Source organism: Gallus gallus, chromosome 9, assembly GCF_016699485.2.
Source record: "Gallus gallus isolate bGalGal1 chromosome 9, bGalGal1.mat.broiler.GRCg7b, whole genome shotgun sequence".
In the NCBI taxonomy this organism is placed as follows: domain Eukaryota; kingdom Metazoa; phylum Chordata; class Aves; order Galliformes; family Phasianidae; genus Gallus; species Gallus gallus.
The window spans coordinates 3,303,836-3,325,624 of NC_052540.1; the positions used below are offsets into that span (position 1 = coordinate 3,303,836).

At 51.4% G+C, this 21,789-nt stretch overlaps 4 protein-coding genes and 1 long non-coding RNA gene across 42 annotated transcripts in view; 2 read left to right on the forward strand and 3 right to left on the reverse strand.

The window, feature by feature from the left end:
* Positions 1-4,780, forward strand: part of MAP3K13 (mitogen-activated protein kinase kinase kinase 13) — a 64,906-nt gene extending 60,126 nt beyond the window's left edge. For 33 of the 34 annotated variants that reach the window (XM_046898783.1, XM_046898789.1, XM_046898782.1 and 30 more), the window contains 3 exons: positions 188-485; positions 1,131-1,228; positions 1,318-4,780. In XM_046898783.1, coding sequence (XP_046754739.1) covers positions 188-485; positions 1,131-1,228; positions 1,318-1,354 — 433 coding nt within the window. In that variant the 3' untranslated portion in view covers positions 1,355-4,780. Of the gene's footprint in view, positions 1-187; positions 486-1,130 lie in introns of all 34 variants that reach the window. The other variant, XM_015277158.4, reaches the window with a different exon arrangement.
* Positions 4,781-5,809: 1,029 nt separating this feature from the next.
* On the reverse strand, positions 5,810-7,670 carry TMEM41A (transmembrane protein 41A). 3 transcript variants are annotated; one of them, NM_001277686.1, is given in 5 exon segments: positions 5,810-6,253; positions 6,574-6,712; positions 7,054-7,215; positions 7,288-7,441; positions 7,515-7,670. In NM_001277686.1, coding segments are annotated over 5 exon segments (774 nt in total). In that variant the 5' UTR covers positions 7,613-7,670; the 3' UTR covers positions 5,810-6,032.
* A 23-nt stretch (positions 7,671-7,693) lies between these two features.
* Positions 7,694-19,666, forward strand: LOC107051868. 2 transcript variants are annotated; one of them, XR_006930957.1, is made up of 3 exons: positions 7,694-8,734; positions 11,383-11,465; positions 16,748-19,666. It is a non-coding gene; the product is annotated as an uncharacterized LOC107051868 (long non-coding RNA). The 2 variants fall into 2 exon arrangements; XR_005862483.2 differs by having other exon boundaries at positions 11,383-19,666.
* LIPH (lipase H) lies at positions 7,738-16,712 on the reverse strand. 2 transcript variants are annotated; one of them, NM_001397260.1, is made up of 10 exons: positions 16,588-16,677; positions 12,723-13,090; positions 11,995-12,103; positions 11,788-11,889; positions 11,053-11,142; positions 10,449-10,616; positions 9,940-10,035; positions 9,569-9,680; positions 8,555-8,728; positions 7,738-7,875 (listed from the first exon to the last, which is right to left on the reverse strand). In NM_001397260.1, the coding sequence occupies exons 1-10, from the start codon at positions 16,637-16,639 to the stop codon at positions 7,770-7,772; spliced, it is 1,377 nt and encodes a 458-aa protein (NP_001384189.1). In that variant the 5' UTR covers positions 16,640-16,677; the 3' UTR covers positions 7,738-7,769. The 2 variants fall into 2 exon arrangements, with proteins under 2 accessions (NP_001384189.1, XP_040561489.1); XM_040705555.2 differs by lacking the exon at positions 7,738-7,875 and adding an exon at positions 8,295-8,431 and having other exon boundaries at positions 16,588-16,712.
* On the reverse strand, positions 18,033-21,781 carry ANAPC13 (anaphase promoting complex subunit 13). Its single transcript, NM_001277482.1, is given in 2 exon segments — positions 18,033-18,929; positions 21,586-21,781. Coding segments are annotated over 2 exon segments (225 nt in total). The 5' UTR covers positions 21,685-21,781; the 3' UTR covers positions 18,033-18,803.
* Between the last annotated feature and the right edge of the window lie 8 nt (positions 21,782-21,789).

A 21,789-nucleotide genomic window follows, 5' to 3' on the forward strand; every position in this document is an offset into this window, starting at 1 on the left:
GTTCAAAAGGTGGTAGAATTCCATGGTTCCAAAATAGGAAAGGCAGCTCAACACTGCAGAGCTCTTGCTGCCAGCCTTGGAGATCAGCTGTGACTCAGCTGATGTGTACATATGGTGGAAAGAGGCTGCTTTTCCTCTGCAACGAGAAGCACTGTGATAGAAGCTGAACTACTCTTCTGGTTTGCAGACCTCACCGCTGCATCAGTAGCTGCCAGTCCTATTCAACCTTCAGTTCAGAGAACTTCTCTGTGTCAGATGGAGAGGAGGGGAACACCAGCGATCACTCCAACAGCCCGGATGAGCAGGCTGCCAAGCTGGAAGATGAGCTGGCTGAGAAGCTGGAGGACATGTTGTCCCAGACTCCAGAGATCCCCATTGAAATCTCCACCCAGTCTGATGGGCTTTCAGACAAAGAGTGTGCTGTGCGGAGAGTCAAGACTCAGATGTCTCTGGGGAAACTTTGTACAGATGAACACAGCTGTGAGGTGAGTTGTGAGTTTATCGGTCCCCTCTTCAATTCATTGGGTAATTAAAAAAAAAAAGAGGAATCCAAGGGCCAGGATGACTGCCTAGAAAGTGCTGTAGATGTACTGCATCAAGGAGGTGATTTGAATACCTGGTCTTTCTTGCACTTGGTCAGATAAATAGATGAGGTGGAAGCAGCACAGAAAAAGCTGAACGTAATCTGCCAGCTGGGATGAGTGCAATATTTGGGAGGTCATTGGATTTGCAGTTGCATTAAGTGGGATAAAAAAAAGTAGCAATAAAACAGATAACGAAGTGGAAGGGATATAAACTGCCTGCCTCAAACTTATGTGTTGGCAGACCAGTAATGAAGCTAGAACAGTTTTCTTTCTTGTACTGTCTTTGTAGTGTTCGAGAGAGGGAGGGTAGAACATGCTGCACCATTTTCTCATCCCCCTGTCTGTGTGTGATGATGGTGCTCTGAGCAGATACTTTTCTGTGTCTCCTCCTCAAGTGGTAGAGAAGTGACCTTTGGTAGTGCACTTACATGCTGCTGACATCTCCCATGTGTTGCCATCTCGTCTCTTGTTACAGACTGGAATGGTACGGTTGATCTGCAGGGTAGGAGTGTTGCTTAAATATTTCCCTTTCCTTTTGCTTTGCAGAACCCAGCACAGTTTGGAGAATCAGACTGCGACTCTTCTGAAGGGGAGTGTTCTGATGCCACAGTCAGGACCAATAAGCCCTGCAGCTCTGCTACTTGGTAATACAGATCCTCCCCCAAAGCTTTCTGATACTGGCATTTTGATTTCCCTGAGATTCCACTTCATTCCCCTTCATCACACTTTACAGGAAGAGAAGATGTTTCTCCTTCCCACCCCAGGAGTGATTTGCAATAACCCGAATCTCTGGAAAATGTCCAAATGAAATTAATTCTCTTTGAGCATTTCAATCAAGAATGGCAGGGATGTATTTTATTGAATAATCTAGTTACTGTAACATGGATATTTATTTTTTTGACATTTTAACACTTTTTACTGTAAAGAGTGGATTGTATTTATAGACACACAGACTTGTTGCAAAAAAAAAACAAAAACAAAAACATTCAGAAAGCAAGCACATTACAGAGAAACATCCTGGGAGTCCTGCCTGGACAGCTTTGCGTACAGAGCAGGGGATTCTCTTGCTGCTTTCACAGGGGACCAGGCCTCACGGCCCTGAAGATTGGAGAACAGTTGAAGAAAACTAAACCACTCCGTCTTATCACATGAGGAGGTGTAAAAAAAGACCTTACTGTAAGGTAACCTGTGAACAAAGCGAATTCAGTATAACCAGCTGGGTCAGTTTTTGTTTTTTAATCAGAAGGTGGACGTGTTCCTGGAGAAAACTGGTACCGAGGTGCTAACATCCAGGGTCTTCTGAGTCAATGCATCCCCAGGAATGTAATAATGGGTTTTATTTTAAGGGTTTTTAGTTTCTTTTTTTTTTTTTTTTTTAATCAACATATGGTTGTGAGATCCTGCAAATGTATTCTAACCTCGTCCTCTCAAGAATTGGTATAAGAGCACTTCTTAACATTGTCCTTGCTTCAGTCTGGCAGCGTTGACCTCCAGTTGAGCAGGGAATCCTCTTCCAGATGCAGTGTGCCATTTCCCAGTTTATTTCCTCCTCTTACCTCCTGTCTGTTTCAGTCAGCTAAAGAAATCAATCAAATCAGTGTTGGAAAAGTAAGAACTTGGAGAGCATGTTCTGCAGAGCCCGAGCACTCTTCTGGGGAGGAAACTGGAGATGCCCGTACTGGACTTGGAGAAGCAGCCTCTCACCTACAACAGCATCAGTAACCAGCAGAGAGCTGTGTGTTGGGGGGAAAGACTGGGAATCACTGACCTAGATCCGAGCATCAGCCCTGCTCCGTCTCCTTACTGTATGTTCTTGGAAGCATTCACAGCTGCCTGCCCTTCATGTCAGGCTTGGTGCAAAACAGGTTGTGCAGGGAACCTTGTGGCTGTGGCACAGCTGTGTACCCTGTTTCTTCTCTGAGCTGAAACTCTACAGGTGAAAGTGAGGATAATGCTGGTATGTGGACAGGCCAAGGCATTGGCAGATGAGAAAAGTTTGTTCTCTGATAGAACTCATAGTGCCTTCCCTTCAAACACTACTCTTCTAAATCGATATTTAAAGAGAACAAAACGATAGAGCACGCCCTCCCCTCCCTTCCCTTTAGCTGATCTTCCCCTCCAAGAGCTTTCACTCTGCCCTTCGTAGCGTGCTGGCTGACACAGCTGGTGCTGCCCTGCAGCCTGGCACACCAGCCTGAGATGAACGGCAGGAATGGACCATGGACAGGTACTTCTGTTGCTTTGTTTGTTTACATTTTATGTTGAAATATTGGTTTGAATTTATCTGTGGTAATTTATAGCCTCGTGGCGAAATGAAGGAAAAATGTCTTATACAGAGAGCAGTATTGTATGAGTTAAATTATCCCATATTTTTAAATTTTGTAGCTGGACTACACACAGATCTTAAGTTATGATGTTATTTTATTATTTATTATCATTTCTGTAGATCAGAAGGTTGGCTTCACTGCTAGCACAATTGTAATCTGTTTGTGTGACCTTACCTTCTCCCTGGTCACCGGGGGGATGGGGGCAGAGCTGGTCTTAGTGGCTGTCAGTAGCTGCTGCCTCCCGTGCTTCCCATGGGTGCTGTCACCCTAGGGCAGGGAACCTGGCACGGCCGGTCAGGGTGGGATGGCAGCAGGCAGCCATGGGGTATTCCTAGTGGGGATGCTGCAGTTGCTTGTTGTGCTCATAAGAGTTGGTGGCCCATGAGCTGGTGGGGAACAGTGACCAGGGAGTGAGCGGCTGTGGCGTTGGTCACAAAGGGAGTCACCTTTACAGATCCCCCGGCAAAGAGCATCCAGAAGGACAGGCAGAGAGGTGGGCAGTTACTGCTGGCGCGTGGTGAATCACTGCTGCAGGACTGTCAGGCAGCGGAGAGGAGATCAGCTCACCCTGCCTGCAGCAGCAACGCTCAGCTCTGCACTGAGACAGAGCGTGGAGGGGAGTGAAGCTCCTGTCTGGTTTGTTTCGTGTTTACTCTCTCTTCCATCACTCATTCTTCCACCCAAAGGCCTCTCCCGTGGCTGGCGGCATGAGGTGGTCGCAAGGCTTTGCTGTTGTGGTGTGGGAGGTTTTGGTGCAGATGAGGTGGTACAGATAGTTACCCAGCAAGCTGGAGGCCAGGGCGTGAGAATCGAGTGGTGCAGAATTGTGCATGTAACACGCACGCAAAGAAAAAGATCAAACTACTCCATGAAGAGGTTGAGAACTACCCCTCACATCTACCATCGTACCCCCAGGCAGTCCTGCAGCAATAGGCCCATGGCAGAGCTGCCTCCAGCTCAGGCCTATCTCACTCTCTGCTTCAGTCCGTGCTAACTCCGTCCCTACCAAAAAGATCCTATGGGGCTTTCGGTATCTGCGGCCTCTGCTCAGAGCTTCACAATGTGCTACAACTCCTCTGGGCCTGCAGAGATGCGGATGCCTTGGTGTGTGGGATTTGGGGACCTTCCTGGCCAGCTGTCCCAGGGAAGCAGTGGTTGCTCCCTGCCTTGCCCTGGGACACGCCGGCCCGTTTTGCAGCTGGAGGAGCAGAGCTGGACCCTTGTGGCTGGCTGCAGCAAACACTGCAGCCACACTGGGGCCTGGTTTCTTTGCATGCCCAGCTCATCGCATCGTTACATCCAGCTTCTCTGCTCCTCGTAGCTGCTGCCTACTATGCAGCGTCCCTTTCGGACTGCCACTAGGGCTGCCCTTTCCTTGTGTGAACGCACAGCCCTGTAGCGGTGGAGGTGTAATCCCAGCCCTCTGCCTGCACACACCCCACGTGCATGGCTGTGCAGGGGGCTGAGCAGTGCTCTGCGTGGTGCCACTGGGCCCGGATCTGCGCATGGATGTCATCTCCATCGCTGCAGTTCTGTGCACTTCCTTGCAGTAACACCGTGTTTGCAGGACAGAAGTAAACTGTGTTCCCTTTCCAGCATCCTGACTTCCCTGAGCCAGTTCTCGTGGCTGCTGACAGCTCCTGAACACTAGCCTAGATTTTCTCCCAATGCTGAATGTTGCCTTCCCCACTGTCGTGTTAAGTAACCATTTCATCCTGGCCCTGTCCAGTAGTGTTCACCTCTCTCCTCCCTGCTCTGCGGATTCCTGATACAAACTTGATTTTTTTGTATTAAACAGTGTACAGTGATGGAAACAAGAATGACTATCAAAGCAAACAATGCATGGAATAAAAAGCCAGTGTATTTCAATGTTTTTCAGGCTGGTCTGGTATCTGGGGATGGTTTGTGATATGCTTTGGGATGAGGTCTTTCAATAATTAACAGATGTTGGCAAGCAGTTTGTTTTTAAGTTGCCTGTCTCTAACCCCAACCGAGCTGGAACTACCTGGAGCCCCGAGCACCAGATGTGATGGCACACAAGTAGACTTTAAGCAGCCAGGTGTCCCCAGGCAGTGACCTTTACTTGTGGCAAGCTGCTTTGCTGTGAGCTGGGTAGTTGAATCCTGAGAACTTTGCCCTTTGCTGTCCTGGTCACTTCCAACTCTGGCTGCTGTGGTGGGAAGGAGCAGCTCCCAGTCAGAACCGATGCACAGAGACACCTCCTGGCTGTCCTCAAACCCTGGATGTTTTCACGGCAGGATGGGTATTACAGCACAGTGACAGGCAAAGCGTCTTCTCAATCTGGGAAGGCTCTCCTGTGGAAGCTGCAGGGACAAACTGGTGGCCCTGAAACATTCCTTTTTTTTGTTTTGTTTTTCAACTTGCTATTTCTGCCTCTGCACCGAACAGCGCAGAAGTGGGATTGATCTTCATTTTATACCAAAAATACTGAATAGGTATGGGTGGGGAGAGGACTGGGGAAGGAACACAGCCCAAGAGCTGAGCAATGCTGCTTTTGGAAAGGCAATGAAATAAAGCCAAGGCTTCTGCTGGCATAGCTGAGTGCAGTGCTCCCTCCCTGTGAGCAGGCAGCTGCTGGCTGCCACAGCAGTCATCGTGCTGGGACCAGCCCAGGCTTCCCCTCCTCCTGGAGTACTACTGCACCAACACCGGAGCTGGACTTGTGGAGAAGGCACAGGCCCCTAGAGAAGCCTGGGGCTCGGGCTGGCAGGGAGACCACAGGAGTGTGGTGCTTGGCCAGGAGGGACGACTCACCTTCCTCCAGGGATGCCAATACTCCTGCCTTTCTCTGCCAGGTGCTAATGCATTTGCGGTAGGCTGGCAACGCTTGCCAGCACAGCAGAGATGCAGGCTGACTTAAAGGACACAGGCAATGTACCACCAACGTTCACCAAGTTTCCTTCTATTACATTTTCAGTGCAGATCCATGCACGATAAAGCATTAATTAAAAAGAAGAACCTCCTCTTAGATGAGGAAAAGAGTAAAAGCTGCAATTATCCATGGTCCACAAGGACACAGAGCATGCAGGATATAACCCACAGGAACAGAGACCCGCAGCTTTTGTGAGGCAGTCCCCCAGCACCTGGGCCATCTGAGCCATCACATGCTCTTTTTGCCATTGAGTAACGGAGCGTGCTCGTCTTCATCTAGCTTTAAGTGCTTCTTGCTGTACTTCTTGATCAGAGTCCCCGGTACCAATGCTGCCATAGCCATCAGAAGCAGTTTGAGCAGCGTGTCCCAAGAGAAAATGGCATCCAGAGAGTTGATTTGTGACAGAATGGCTCCTGTCTGTACACAGATGAAGTTATAGGGTGTAAGACCTGGGAGAATCAGAGCAAAAAAAGAAAAAAAAAAAAGCCGGTTAGCATTCCCTTCGCCTCCATGCAAGAACGCCAAATTAGCCCAAATGCACCTTTACCCAAGGTCAGATACGTGTCTGTGTTTGTGAATGAAGGAGGGCGTGATACAAAGCTGTGCTGCTGCTGCTGCACCCGCGTTTACAAGAGGAGCAGTGTGAGTGTGAGCAGCTAACCGGGGCAGCCCCAGCTCTAAGCCCTGCTGCTCTGCCTTCCCCAGCCCAGGGCTCGGCGCTGAGGAGCAGTGCCACCACGTCCCCTCGGACAGCAGCCCCAGGCCTCACCGATGAGAACGGAGAAGAAGAACTGGGACAGGGGGATGTTCAGGATGGGAGCTGAGAGATTCAGAAACCAGTTTGGTGTCATGGGGAACAGCCTCAGGAACAACAGGAAGAAAAACAGGCAGCTCCTGTTCTCTTCGACCTGTCGAGAGAAATGCTTCTCCTTATCCGTTAGCGCTACGAGCGGAACGGCCCCCGCTGCGGAGTGGCTCTGCGGGGACCTGCGGCTCACCCGGCCCCATCCCCTGCCGTGGGCCGGGCGCTCCCCGCCAGCTCAGGCTGCCCGCCGCCCACCCCGCCTCGCCCCGAGCGCTTCCCCTTCCCGCCCCGACAGCCCGCAACGCCACCGGCCCCGAAGCGGCGGACAGCGCTGGCCGTGCACGCCCGGAGCCCGGCGGCGGTGCGCGCTGTCGGCGATCCGAGACGTGAGCCGACGCAGCCCAAAGCGGCCCCCGCCGCTCCGCGCAGAACGGCGGCCGTTACCTTTCCCTGCAGCAGAGCCACTTTGTCGGGGAAGCACCGCACCACCACGCGCTTCCCGAAGGCTGCGGACAGCAGGTAGCAGCAGGTGGCTCCCACGGACGTCAGGGCGGAGCAGAGCGCCAGCCCGACCCACGGCCCGAACAGCGCTCCGGCCAGAACGTTCTGTGAGGAAAACGGCGTGCTGACAGCCGGGCGCGGCCCCGCAGCACGGAGCGCGGCCCCGCGGCGCCCTACCAGCAGGCTGGAGCCGGGGATGGCGAAGCTCTGCTTGTAGAGGTAGGCGGCGCAGAACAGAGCCACAGCCGCGCCGCGGTGCCGCCGCTCGTAGTCCCGCAGCGCCTCGGCCAGCTCCCGCAGCTCCTCCAGGTCCGAGGGGAAGCGCAGCGGCCTAAGGGGACGCACGGCGGGAGTCGCGTCGCAGCTCCGGCCGCGCCGCCCCCCGCCCGCCTTCCCGCACCCACCTGCCCGTCCGCCCCGCGCCCAGCCGCGCCGACAGCAGCCACAGCGCGGCGGTGGAGCCCGCGAACACCAGCAGCAGCCCGGCCGGCCGCCGCCACATCGCGGCACCGCGCCCGCCCCCCTCGCCGACCCGGAGCGTCGCGCACGCGCAGCGCGGCCGCCGTGGAGGAGCGTTCCGACAGCGCTCGGGCGCGGGGTTGTACGTCTGTATTGAGCGCGGCGCCACCGTGTGGGACCCGCGGGACGCGCCGCAGCTCTCAGCCGTCCGCCGCCGCCGCTCCCCGCCGCCCGGCGCACGGGATGGGCCTGAAGCTGCGCTCCGCGTTCTCCGTCAGCACCACGTCGTAGCGGCACAGCGGCGGCCTGCGACAAAGCACGAAGCGCTGCACGGCCGCACGGGGAGGTGGGGAATCACCGTCCCCGGAGGTGTTCAGAGCCGTGGGGATGCGGCACTGAGGGACGTGGGCAGTGGGCGCGGTGCGGTGGGCTGGGGTTGGACCTGGGGATCTCAGGGGTCTTTTCAGTACAAGGGTATGGCTGCAGAGCACACGGAGGTGGCAGGGGTGACCGAAGCCTCTGTACAAGTCCCATCAGTGTGCTGTGGTCAGTGCTTGGCAGTTCCAGGTCACCAGGACTCCAGGAGGGAACGACTCTCCCCATTTCACTGGGTGTAGGCACTTACTGCGGTGTAAGGTGCACCCAGGGCGGTGCATCTGTATTTCCCTGAGAGTTCTGCTTGCTTTCAGCACTGAGTTCAGGCCTGGGCAGCTTCTGCGCAGCCACACGCAGGTCACGATGCTGACCAGAGGTTAAAACATCGGGCCACAAATTGCGTTTTCAACACAGTGAGATAACCTCTGTGGTCAGGCAGAGCTCGGGGATCTCTGTGCGTGCGTGCAAGGCAGAATTTACTCCCTGGCTGTATATACGAGAATCATTAAATGTCATGTAATTCCTCTTGACAAACCTGCCAGGCTTGGGATGTGGGAGATTCCTTTACTTCTGCCCAGTTTGCAGCAAGGACAGCTTGTGCAGCACTTACCTCTCCGGGTTGCTGAGTGAGCGGAACCTCATCTGGAGAATCCTGAGCTTGAATTTGGGGCCGATGACAGATCCCGTGGAAAACGTCATGGAAATCCTTGTTATGTTTTCAAAATCCTGGTTGAATCCAACGAGCAAACTGATGTGGTTGTACTGCTGGAAGGCTGCAGCTTCGCTAAAGGTAAAGGAGACAAGGGTCAGGTTGTCCCGGGGGGGAACAGTGTGGCTTTAATACAGTCAGTGCAATATTAGGCACAGTGCTGGGGGAGGAGGGCTGGATTTGTCGTCAGTTTCTGGTTTTCAGGAAGTGGCTGCACGTTCAAATCTACAACGTGAACCTGTTCAGCCATTCTGAGCGATGGTGGCCAACACAGAGCTGCTCACGTGAGCGCTGTGCAAGGCAGCTGTGAGGTTCCTTTAGGAGCATGGCTGTGATTGGAGGTCTCTGGGACCCACGGGGCCTCTGGGAGGTGTGATGGGCAGGATGTGTTCTCACCTGCCTGCAGTAAATAGGCTGTGCGTGGGCTGCCATGGGTTGTGCAAGCCAGAGCTACGTGGGCTGTTCCAACGTGGGCATATAGGGCTGGGAGAACATGCAGTGAGAGAGATGTGGGGAAACTGGTTGGGCAGGACTCTGGGCTGAAGCATGTTCACATCAATGGGAAACTGCGTGTCTAGAGGAACGCTGGCCATTTTTTTTGCCTCTCCAAGCAGAATGAATTGATTTGGGCGTTTTGTATTCAGGCCCAGGTTCAGCCCTGCTGTGCTGGGTGCAAGGAGGTGGGGAGCTGGGATTTGCCCTGCTGTTCACAACAGCACTCAGGGAGCTGGGAAGCACCCAGAGCAAAGGGCTGGGCTGCACTGGTGTGCACCACGGCACTGTGGAGGTCACGTAGCGTGCGTACAGCAACAAGGATCAGCAAAAATGGGAGGAGGAGGTCTTGCTTCCTTCCCAGCTCCAGTTGTGCTGAGTGGTGTGCTAATACTGGTACGTCATCAGGTCAGTGAGACTTACTGGTTAACTCTGGATTCCGCTTTCTTCCCAGTGCCATCAGCTAACACCACGCTGAGCATGCCCCTCCTGGTGCCTTTGTTCCACGTAACGATGTCCACAAAGTAGTGGTAGACTGTGAGCAAGAGAGAGCGTGGTCACACCCTGCCCTGCTTTGCATCCCAGCCCTGTCATGAGTGCCAAGGGCTGTGGGGTGAGGTGTGGGTGGATGTGTGTGGGAAAGCCCCAGAGGAAGCACACTCCATAGGGTTACATCACGGTACACCCAGAGGCCTTTTCTTTCTCCTCTCCCTGTCTCCATGTCAGTGCCAACCATCTCTGCTGAAGGAGGTGATGCACAAAGAGAAATCATGTCAGAAATCTTTGTCACTCACGGCAAAATGGCTCTTCGTCCGCGGTATCAAAATACATGTTTGTCACTGGGTGGCTCTGCTGTGTTAAATGGCTTTTCCACTTGTGGGCGTAATAGCCTGTAGACAACGGTTGAAAAGTGAGACCCAGGGTTACCGAGCAGGTAGATCAGCTATTAAATGGCTGGGAATAATGATGCAAATATTTAAGAAACAGCGTATCTCTGTTCAGCTGCAGAGAGAAGCTGTGGGTGCCCCATCCCTGGGGATGCTCATGGCCAGGTTGGATGGGGGTCGGGGCAGCCTGAGCTGGTGGGGCAGGGGGATGGAACCAGATGGTCTTTAAGGTCCCTTCCATCCCAAGCCATTCTGTGATTCTATTGCTCTAAGGTAGCCTGTCGTGTAAAGATCTCAATTCTTGTTTTGGCTTTTCCCACCCTGGATCCCGTCCGTGTGAATTTCTGTTGTAGATCACGATGCAAAGTCTTTGTGCAAAGCACAGGGAAATCCCTTTGTGCTCCCCTGATCCTTACCTAGGATGGGGCATGGCATGGGCTGGAAGGTTTCGCAGCTGGTACATTTCCCCCTCCTGTAGCTCCTGTATGACTCACATGGGTACGCCGTGATATTGCAGCTCTTTTTCAGGGATGCCATGAACAGGAAAACAGACCTCTGGTGGTCACATTTAAAGTACTTCAATCCTTAACCGTACACAGAGAAGAAATATTTCATTAGCAATCCTCGTGCTGCAAGACAACAGCACTGTTTGTGGCTGCATCCATCTAACAGACCACATTGCCTCCATCTCAAACCTGCTTTCTGAGCAGGTTCTTACCATTGCTATTCCCTGGGGTACAAAAAAAACCTTCCCGTGTTTTCTAAACATAGCCACAAAATGAGGACATTAATTTGCTTGATGTGTTTTTGCATGGAAAATACATCCCACATATGCTTGTGCCAACCCTGACCCAGACGTCAGCGCCCACCAGCTGAGCCCATTACATCAATGTTTCAGCAAGGGACTGCCCTTATGGCTTCCCCATCTATTTTCTAGCCGTGGTGATGTTTCTTTGGCCTTCTCCTGTTCTCTGATTGGAAACATTTTGTCAGTGTGTGTGCAATTCAGAAATGAATTACCAGCAAATACTGTCGGCGGGCAGCCTGGCTGGTCGGTGCCACCATTGGGGTAGAAGTCAACGTGGCCGAGGGCGTCTGCATAGCCCAGTCCTGGGAAGAGAAGATGGCCAGGGAGGGAAATTGAATAGTAGAATGGCAAGGAAGGAAACAAGAAACCAACTGGAGAATATAATGGTTATTTAGCACTAGGATGCCTGCTTGTACAGGGAGTGTTAAAGTCATTCACCTGTTTGTGCAACGGGACAAAGTGAGACCCAATGAGGTCATTCAGATACCTAAAATAAGTCTGTGTGTGTGACACGGTGCAAAATGTGCCTTTTTTGCCTGCAGGAAAGGAAGAGGGCTCTGAAACATTGAGTGTTTCTGTGCTGCTGAGGTGCGACTTGTTGGCAATGGCAAAAGGCAGCAGTGAGGTGAGTAGGGGGAGCAGATGGAGCGGAGCAGAGGGCTCGTGTCACGCTGCTGGCCCAGTGGGAGGGTTTGGAGACGTACTGTGCACTGGCTGGGAGAGGAGAGGGCTGAGGGAGGTGCTGGATTTGCCATATAGGATGGTTTAACCCAACAGAAGCGGGATGGAGGCGGGAAGCATCATGCTGAGCAACCTCCCTGGAGGCTTGCAGGGTGCCAAAGCAGCGTGGATCGTCCTAGCAGAGCAGAGCAGACCTAATATCCAACCTGAACCTGCGCTCCCAGCACATTTCCTTTCAGTGGTAAAGAGGAGGTGTCACCACATACCATCGGTGTCCGAGTGGATGACATCAACAAACTGTGCATCAGTAGGGTCCAACCTCTCACTGGGTGGCTTTCCTCTGTACAGGGGGCCCGCTGGGTCGAGGCCTGCAACACAAAACCATGCATGTGTCATCACCCCGATGCACAGCTGATAATGATTGCTGTGAGCAGCAGTCCTGGAAGCAAAAGGGCTGCCAGCAGGAGGGTTACCTGTGATCCTTCCCAGCTGACCACCAAACATCTGTCCCACAAGGCCAGAGATGTGTGCTCCCAGGCTTACTCCTATCATGTGAATGGAGTCAAGCGACGCGCCGTTAATCTGGGATTTAAAATATAACCACAGGTGCTTAGGTGTGCTAAGAAGGCATAAAGAACATCAGGAGGAGGAAGGTAAATGCATCTCTCTGCTTTTTCCTGTTTCCCAGTGGTGCGTTCCACTCCATATAAATATCAGAGTTGGACTCAATGATCCTTATGGGTTACGTCTCACTGGGGATGTTCTATGATTTTATGATTTTCCCTTTTAATAGTCCCACAGTGTATCCAGCACTCATATTTGAGGCCCATATCCAAGAGCTGTGAATGCAACAGCTCTGGCGAAGGTTGTATTTTCCTGGGGCAGTGATGACAGGTTGGGCAGGAAGAAGCATTCATGGGCTCCGTGCAAGGCATTAGCAGACACAAAGATGCAGACACCCGGTGTCACCTTAAGCTGACTTGGGACACCCAGAAGGTGGAAACAGAGTTTCAGTGGATGGGAAAACAAATATCTGGAAATGCAAAGTGAACTGAATATCGCAGCAAAATGCCATCCTACCACATCCAAGCCCTTTTAGGAGTTTCTTTTCCCAGCCGTGCTGCTGTTCTTAAGCACTTCCTTTGTGCCCTGTGCATGTTGTGCATTAATGACTATATCATAGTGTGAACATTCCACTTACCAACATTTCATCCATAAATTTCTTCAGAATCTCAGCAACTTTCTTGCCATTTCTGGAAGCATTACTGTAGATGATAGTAGTTGCCCCTCGGTTCCAGTCCACAACAATGATGTTCATGTCCTCTTCGGAAAGCAGGAGATGCACCAGGTCAGGGATCCAGACTGGGGCTGAGCCTGTGGGCCGGTATCCATGGATAATGAAGGTGGTCTTCTTGGTCAGATCGAGATACTTGGAGGCTGTCGAATTGAGCTCTTCAGCACAGTCTTCATTCTGCCTGGTGTACAGCATCAGCTTCACTTCCAGGTCGGTCCCTATCAAGGCGCTGCTGAAGCTGAGCACGGTGAAAGCAGGGCATGTCTCCTTGGGATCTGAAACGAGCACAGAGTGGCATTCCTCAGGTTAGCAGCCAAGCGTTTCTCTTGGCCTTTTCTACCTGCCAGCCCTGCCCAGGCACAGAACGTGTGCTGGGAGCTGCCTGGGCTGCTCCTTTCCCTGCCACTGTGTCTGTCCCTGCTCTGTATCTTGGTTTTTCTTGCTGTGTTGGAACAAAGGCAGCGAGTGCACCAGCACAGCCCTGTATGCTGTATACCTTCCACTAGCAGCTGGGAGGTGGCACGGGCTCTCCAGAAACCTTGGAAGCTATTACAGAATGACAGCGAGGCTGACGGCTGTGTAGGTTGGACAGCACACCCAGATGCCCTGGAGAAGCTCTAGGGTGAAGAGATCTCTCTGTATTTTGTCTGGAGCTGGCAAGCTGCGGGGGATCTTGCTGCTGTGAGGGGCAGCTCAGTGCTTCATTTGTATCTGCAGATACAGCATGCTATTTCAGACTGTGAAATGGGACACCCTTTGTCTGAATGAGATACGGTACTGATAACACTTTGTACACAGCTGGAGAGTTCCCGAATTTTCAGTAAGTACTGCTTTTGACGACAATCTTTGCCATTTGGAAGCCTGTCTTTGTTCTCTGCTTTTCCAGCAGGCCACCAGCTGAGCCTTCACAGCCCCATGCAAGCTCCAGCAGGGCACTGCTAGGAAAAGGAATAACAGTCTCCAGGCAGACTGCTTACTGAGACCCTCCCAGGTTCTGTAGCCTCTCTCTGGCCCACAGTCTCCTTGGTTTTACTGAAGAACCTTGTGGGAGAAAGCATCTCTCTTGCACACACACCCTGGGCTGCATTAATTGCTCCCCTGCAGTTGCTAAAGGGCTTTTGCTGCTCAAAAGCAAAAGCTGTGCTGGAGGTGGAAGAGGTTTGGGAAACCTGCAGCTTTAAGGCAGGGGTGCTCTAGCAGGTGTCCAGCACTCCGTGCATTTTAATTTCCAAATGATGGATCTCTCGCAGTTCCCACAATAAACTTTCATGCTTTTCCTCCTATGGAAACCAGAAGCATGAGAGTAATATAAATGCTGTGTGCCCAGCACATAAAATAATCCTCTCAGTTGCCATAGTTCTGCTAATTACTTTGCAGAAGCCCCAGGAGCTCCAGAAATAAAAGTTAATAGGCTAAGAGGATGTTGCAGTTAACTCCAACTGGATGTTTTAAATTACTACTATAAATTCAGAAATAAATTTTAACATTTGAGATCCACAGAGCCCTTCCTATGGAAAGCCCATGGTGAGATACGAATAGCGGGATGGGAGCAGCGGGGAGTGAACTCTCAGGCAGGGCTAGCGAGCATCAGTTGAAGTCAATGGCTTTGAGCTGAGGGTGTTCTGCCTCCTAAAGCTCCCATCTCCCAGGAGCACATCACTCTGGGCCCTGCTTTCTCGAGTCGAGGTGACCTTTGGTGCCTCTTTCTTGGTCCGTTTGCTCTCCATTGGGAACAGCAGCAAGAGTTCTCCATCTGGAGACCTCAGAGCAGCTAGCAGAGAGCTATGGTTTTGTGCACAGTGACAATGGGTGACTCTCCTCTAGGTGCTACTGCAGTGCAAGAGAAAAAAAAACCCACGTTTGTCTTAGATTAATAACTCAGTGTGTTTCACTTCCCGTATAGCACTGTTACGCAGTATTGTTAATCATCTGTACTGCCACGGAGGCCATAGAAACGCAGGCAGAAATGCTGGACCAGAATTATTGCTACATGGTGCAAAGCTGCTCTGATTGCTTCATTTGTCTCTTATCTCTGCGTTGTGCTGTGACATGCCCAGGGGAGCACTTGGTTGGCACCAGAGCAGCCCAAACCCTCTGCCGAAGAAGGGCTATTAAAGAGCTGATCGGGATTTGCTAATCCCTAAAAGAGGAAGAGTTTAAAAAGCATTGTATCTGTACCAAGTCTGTTAAATTTGTTCTGTTTTCATTAACAAGATCAGATGAGTGTTGATGGAGGGGGAAAGCCTGCCGGCTTCTCCCTGCTGCATGGCTGTGTGTCGCAGGAGCTGACACATGAGGGCAGCTGGGGATCCTGCATTCACTCCTCCTCCTGGTAGGCACAGGATGGCAAACACCGCTTTGCTAGGCCAGGTCCTCTCACGCCTCAGCACTCTAGCAGAAGCCAAAGCGATCTGCTTTGATGTTCCTATGTTGGAGCTGGACATCTGCCTTGAGCATGAGATCAGCCTCTCAGGTGTGCCTGCAGCAGGAGGGGCATCTTCGGCACAGCTGGTTTGTGGAGACCAGGAGCAGGTGGGAGCACTGCGGCCATGACAGTGGTGCTGGGCAGACCCTGCAGCAGTCACTGCAGTCAGTGCCATGCAAGGCTCGCGTCCTCCTGGGCTCTCTCCAAACACGGTGTTTGGAGACTTTCCCTTCCTTTTGTCCTGGGTGTTCATCCTATGGGCAGGAAGGTCCTCATCTTTGAGGCTTTCTGCACAGAAAGAATGGCATCTCCATTTTTCAACTCTGCCAGTTCAGCCCCTTGCAAAGTGAAGGTTCAAAAGGTTTCCTCCTCATCGTCACTTCATCAGAGCTGCTTCTGTCAGATCTGTGGCTGTCCTAACTGCGAACCCTGGGAGACCACATTGCCTCACAGAGCCCACCAAGGGGCTGCTCCCTACTCAGCAGCTTCTGCTGACCTCCAACCAGCATGCTGCTGCTCCCATGGCAGCCTGCAGCATCCCTGACTTCCAAAGCACCATTACCTTGCCCGGGATGTGCCATTTGTTTCAGGAGACCCTTACGCATCAGCACTAAAGTGGTCAGCTTTGAGCACTGCCACACAGCAAATCCCAGCAGCGTTGCTGAGTATTCCCATGCTTTCCACACAAAGGGTGTGCCCTCCACCTCTTAAAATGGCCTTCAGTATCTCCCACTTTTAACTATGTTTCCTACAGTGTATTCATCACAATAAGCAAAACCAGACCTCCAAGACTGCCCGAGGGAGCCTGATGAAATATCAGCCTTCCTGAGAATCCTTTGCATTGTTCTAAATCCCGTTTGTTTTCCCTGCAAAGCGTGGAGCTGCAGCTCCACAAAGCAAGCGACGCGCTCCCATGTGTGCGTTAACAGGAGGCAGCACATTTGTTGATTATTAAACAGGTTGATTCTTGATGGGGCCACGAGGATACCAAGTGAAGTTTAGCATTCATAAATGCGAATTCGTCCTTTTGTGGCTGTCATGTAACGCGCTGCTGAAAAGAAATCATTCTTCTCTGAAGATTTCAGATGACGTTTTCAGTGTCGATGGATGGTGCTTATGTAAGAGGAATGCTTGCAAAGCGAAGAAGAGATCATACAAATGACTTCTGGCTTTATGTTTGGAACTCTTCAGTTCATGAAACCAAGACAGTTTGCTTTAAGACAACTAATGCTAGTTAAAGACTCCACACAGTAACCTTACAATGCAGAGGGCAGATAGGTTTATGCTTCTGCAAAGCAGAGTAAGAGTTATATTGAACAAAAAAAATCAAAGCGATTGACTTCCTACCTGTTTTCACCCCATACAAAAGGCAGAAGAACGTGACACACAGCCACAGCATGTGGGCTCCCGCATGGAACTTCTACAGGTAGAAAACCTTACTGGTCCTGTGGTTTCTTTGGCATGTCGTCGCTGTCTCGGACAGCTGTTTGCTCTCTTTTTCTGCCAGCAATGTAGGTGTGGTGAAAGGAGGAAGTTCCCAGCCAAGAAATGAAGACGGGCCTGAAGTTATACAACTGGCACTTCTTTCTCAAAAGGTGGGGCACCTTCTCTTGTAGCAGGATCCCTTGTTTTAAATATCGTTTGCCCTGGGCTGTGACTAATCAAAGACAGACATGGTTTGGTATCACGCTGTAAGCAGCAGTTTGACTACCTGTGTTGAAATTACTGTGTGCCTGTTCGCCTTCTGCAAAGAGCGTCAAAATGCAGGGAAGAACGTAGGTGTGCAAAGTTGATAGGCATCTGGGCAGGGCCAGCACTCAGCTTCCCAGGACCCCACGTTGCAGCATTGGGACACTCCCATCCGTGTTCCTCTGGCTCTCCCACGCTCTGGCTGTCTCCAGCAGGTGGAAGCCCAGCATCCCTTTTAACCTGTGAGGTCCTGCAGCCTCAGTCAGGGTGTGGATGGGCACCACTCCATCCCGACAAAGGGAAGGTCCCAGTTCAACTCAATACGTGCTGCCAAGAAGCTGCTGTTTTGGATAGCACTCATACATCTGGCATCCCCATCATGTTTTCCTAAAGCCCTGCTGGAACCTTGTGAATCCAGATCCAATTCAAGTGAGAAAGGCTTTTTTTCCCCTGCTGGACAGTAAGAAGACGGCAGATGCAGAGACAACTGTCAGGGCTGGGAAAGGAAGCCTGAAATTGGAGCTGGAAAATCTTGTGGCAAAATTGGTGTGATGGAGATGGAGTTTGTGATGGAGTGAGAGAGGGGAGGGGAAGGGAGAACAGAGACGGCTGCTAGATAGACAAAGCCACCACACAGCTTCTAGCGTTTTCTTTGCAGGGAGAGGGAACATGGGGAGGATCAGAAATACCTCATTAAGCCCAAGCTCTGTTTTGCCCCTGGTGAGATGCAGCGAGGAGCTGAACTATTACAGTTCCCAGTGGCGTAGCTGTTTCTTTGGTCCGTACTGTACATACGAAGCTTGAGTTAATCCTGAACAGCCTGCTGGCTGCCTGCAGCTCCTTCTTGTTCAGATGAGCACACTGCTGGCTCAGTGCAGGCACTACTAACTCCTCAGGCAGGGGCAGCCCCAGCCACACGCAATTTTTTCTCAAGCCCCTCAAACCAAGCATCCTCCTGTGGCTCAGCACTCAGCCTCGCAGGACATCAGACATGCTCCACGTGGTACTCACACAGGCCAACGTTGGGTTTTGTTGATTCTGAAGAGGATAAACATTGTGAAAAGACACCCAAGATTTCTGCAGAATCTGGAAGCTGTGGGCTCCAGGAAAATGCCTTTATTTTCTGATGCACTGGCAATAGAAAATACTCTGAAATACTGTTTTCCTTCCAGATTCTTTCTCACCTCTACCAGTAGCCCTAAACTGTCAAAATATTTTCTCCTTAGCAAGTTCTGCCGATGGTGTGAAGGAATCAGTCCAAGAGTAAAACACGCAAGATGAACAGAAGGCTTTTACCTATTGCAAAAGATGTTTGAGAATCGGAGATAAAGTGAGGTAAAGAAATAAAGAGGGCCTTGCCTTTCTTCTCAGCATAAGAAGAGGTAACATTTCTGTTGCCTGAAGCTAAGCTCCCCTCGTTCCTTTTCCCCATCACTTCCCTTAGATGGCTGTTTCCCTCTGAGACAGCTCATCTGAGCAGCTGTCAACAGGCACTGGGCTGGTGCTTCCCTATGACTTCTTCCCTGTGACTCAGCCAAAACACAGGGATTTTGAGTAACCACAATTTTAGCACAAATTGCACTGTTTATACTGGAAAATATATGGAGCTCAGCAGTGTCAATGTCTGGTGCCACCACTGACCTATGGTTATCTGGGTTTTGTATAGCAAACTCTAACACAAAACACAGTTATACTTGGAATGTAAGCCTCCATGGTCACCAACATCCCATCCCGAGTTTTGAAATGCAAGAACAACTCCAGACAGTGAAAACTACATTTTTACCACATGTAGAAAACATCTAAGAACAGAACTGGCACCAAATAAAGAATAAGTTAACAGAAGGTATAATTTTACATGAAATCCCCCGGATTCATCAGTTTCCCGTGGGAGGGACGTTTTCATGGAGATACTGCAGAGACAAATCTGTCCACTTCATTTCTTGCTCTTTCACAGACTCCGTTGTACCTCCATTGTCTTGCTCTGGTTCAGGGAGCTCATTCTGAGAACAACAAAAAAAGGTACATTGCATTCTGTGCATAACAAGCTTCCTAAAAGGAGCAGGTGACGAAGACTTCATATGAATAAATACAAAAATCCACAAATGAGACCGGAGGGGGCATCTGAACAATACATATCACACATACTGATTCAGTTAAAATATTACTAAGCCCACTGAGGAACAGTGTTCTTTTCATATGATTATGATGCTTCATCTGAAAGGCAAATTGGCTTTCCAGGGCCCTGGGGCCTTGCTATGTACTCAGACTGCACACGCAGTGAAGGAGAATATAGAGAAAATGCAAAATAAGTAAATAATAGCATGGTGTGATTATTCCACTGCTTGTTTGGATTGTGTTTCTTTGTCGCTGCCCAGAATATAGATATTGCATTTACTGTAGCTGTATTAAGACAGCTGCCTTTGTAACATATCACTTTCTTATGGCAAGGGGAGAAATCCTTCCTCTTCCTACACGTGGAACTCTGGTGTGGCCGTGCTGTAACAACAGGAGATGTCAGAAACCCCCACCAAGAGCAACACCAAGCTGCTCAGCATGCAGGGAGGAGGAAGGAGAGTTGAAATGCCATTTCACTGTACTTCCTTAAGTTATTTGTTCCCTGTGTTGCTGCATTGGTGCAGTCACAAAGTGTGTTATTCCAAAAGATACAGGGCAAGAATTCTGAGTCTGGATCTCTGGAAATCTTAGTATGAGTTAATAAAATCCCTTCAAAAAACAGTGTATGATATCAGGCCATGCGAGCTCATGGAGATCTCTGCAGTGAGCACTGATCAGATGCTCAGGACAGGCTCACATAGCGCTTTACAGCCATTCTGATAGCTCCTCCACAGAGCTTGTGACCAAATCTCCTGTGAGTTTGTGCTGGTTTCTCCATATGATCACAGCCAGTCCCCTCCCCGGGGATCTGCATAACCACAACTACACCTTTCATTTTAGTGTTAACTGATGAGGCTTCCTGCTTTGAGGCTGTCTTGACCTGGACACAGGGTGATGGCAAATGTCAGCAAGGAAGCGGTTTGTGATACGTGGCCTGCCTCAAAAACATATTATCCTAAGCACAAGGGGGGGTTGGGTACTCCTATCTGAGAACTACAGCTCCACAAAACCTTTCCTTCTAGTCCAAATCTTGGCAGGAATTGTTGTGTATTGTTGATTTTAGAGGACAGTAGCTGCTCCTTGCCTCCTCTGCTTAGAAGGTCCCGAGCTGCGCTTCTTCCAAGAGCGATGACACACCGTGATGTAAGGGCTAAAGCCCAAGTGATGTCACTGGCAATTTGGAAATGTCTCTTTGCTGGCAGAAACCATCAGCTTATCAGATGCCATGTTTCTGGCATGACTGCTTTGTTGGTGCTAGCCAGCTTTCACCTGTGCTAACAGGGAAGGGGAGGATCCTCACATACATCTCTATCCGTGGAGAGCTCCAAAAGGCTGAGGTGGGGCCTAGCAGCGGTACAGCTGCGCAATGGAAGGATGGTTTGGCTGTGGTTGGGCTTGATGATCTTGAAGGTCCTTTCCAAGCTGAGTAATTCTATGATTCTATGGCTGCCACATCTCCTCATGGCTGAGGGCTCACAGGCAGAGAATCCTACCTGCAGAGAGCAGTGTGTTCGCCGCTCTCCTTGAAGTGACAACTACAACGATGCATTCGGAAAAGTGATTAGGAAGACAAATATGCCAACTATATCCTGGGCTGCATTAACAAAGGGGTGGCCAGCAGGGAAAGGGAGGTGATTGTCCCCCTTTATTTGGCTCTTGTGAGGCCCCATCTGCAGTACTGTGTCCAGGCCTGGGGCCCCCAGTACAGGAAGGACGTGGAGCTCTTGGAGTGGGCCCAGAGGAGTGACGCTAAGATGATCAGAGAGCTGCAGCACCTCTCCTATGAGGAAAGGTTGAGGGAACTGGGCTTGTTTAACTTGGAGAAGAGAAGGCTCCGGGGAGGCCTCATTGTGGCCTTCCAGTACTTGAAGGGAGCGTATAAACAGGAGGGGGAACGGCTGTTTACGAGGGTGGATAGTGATAGGATGAGGGGGAATGGTTTTAAACTGGGACAGGGGAGGTTTAGGTTGGATATTAGGAGGAAGTTTTTCACCCAGAAGGTGGTGACGCACTGGAACAGGTTGCCCAAGGAGGCTGTGGATGCCCCATCCCTGGAGGCATTCAAGGCCAGGCTGGATGTGGCTCTGGGCAGCCTGGTCTGCTGGTTGGTGACCCTGCACATAGCAGGGGGTTGGAACTGGATGGTCACTGTGGTCCTTTTCAACTCAGGCAATTCTGTGATTCTATGAGTCTACGACATGCTTTTAAGGGTGTTTCAGTTATAAAGTGAATGCAGAAATGAAGTGAAACCAAGAATTAAATGTCAGCCTCGATGGGCGCTCTCTGCTTCACAGACTAACCAGCACTACCAGCATGAAGGAAACGCACAGAGAAAGGGCAATCCTGCTCCTCCGTGGTGCCAGAGCCAGAGGTGTGCGATGGGAAGGCGCCCCAGCCCGGGTACGGCAGCTGGCCAGGGCAAGGGCTGGCTGCAGGCAGGGCAGGGGCGAGCCTCGGCCATCCCAGCAGCTTCTGGGACAGCCCAGCCGCGTGCGCGCCGCCGCTGGGAGGGCGCGGCCCGCCACGCAGCGCTCCACCTACCAGCGGGATGGCCACGTCCTCGTACGGCAGTTTGTCCTCCCGCCACGCGTCGTCGATCAGGTCCAGGATGCGGCCGTCCCTCTGCACCTCGCTGTCCATCCTCGCCCTCCGAGGCAGCTCCGTACCACCTCAGGCCCGCGGGGGCGCGCGGCGGGTCGGGCGGCCGCAACCCGTTCCGAGCGGCCGGCAGCGCTCCGCCCCACC

Excerpts from the sequence above, each read along its gene's own strand:
- LIPH (NM_001397260.1), bottom strand. The coding sequence starts at position 16,639 with ATGCTGTGGCTGTGTGTCACGTTCTTCTGCCTTTTGTATGGGGTGAAA. Across the intron at positions 12,104-12,722 it reads AATTTATGGATGAAATGTTG|ATTAACGGCGCGTCGCTTGA; the intron begins GTAAGTGGAATG and ends TTTAAATCCCAG. Across the intron at positions 10,617-11,052 it reads CCCGCCGACAGTATTTGCTG|GATTGAAGTACTTTAAATGT; the intron begins GTAATTCATTTC and ends TGTACGGTTAAG.
- TMEM41A (XM_040705556.2), bottom strand. The coding sequence starts at position 7,612 with ATGTGGCGGCGGCCGGCCGGGCTGCTGCTGGTGTTCGCGGGCTCCACC. Across the intron at positions 6,713-7,053 it reads TGGCTCTGCTGCAGGGAAAG|GTCGAAGAGAACAGGAGCTG; the intron begins GTAACGGCCGCC and ends TTCTCTCGACAG. Across the intron at positions 6,254-6,573 it reads CTTCTTCTCCGTTCTCATCG|GTCTTACACCCTATAACTTC; the intron begins GTGAGGCCTGGG and ends TGATTCTCCCAG.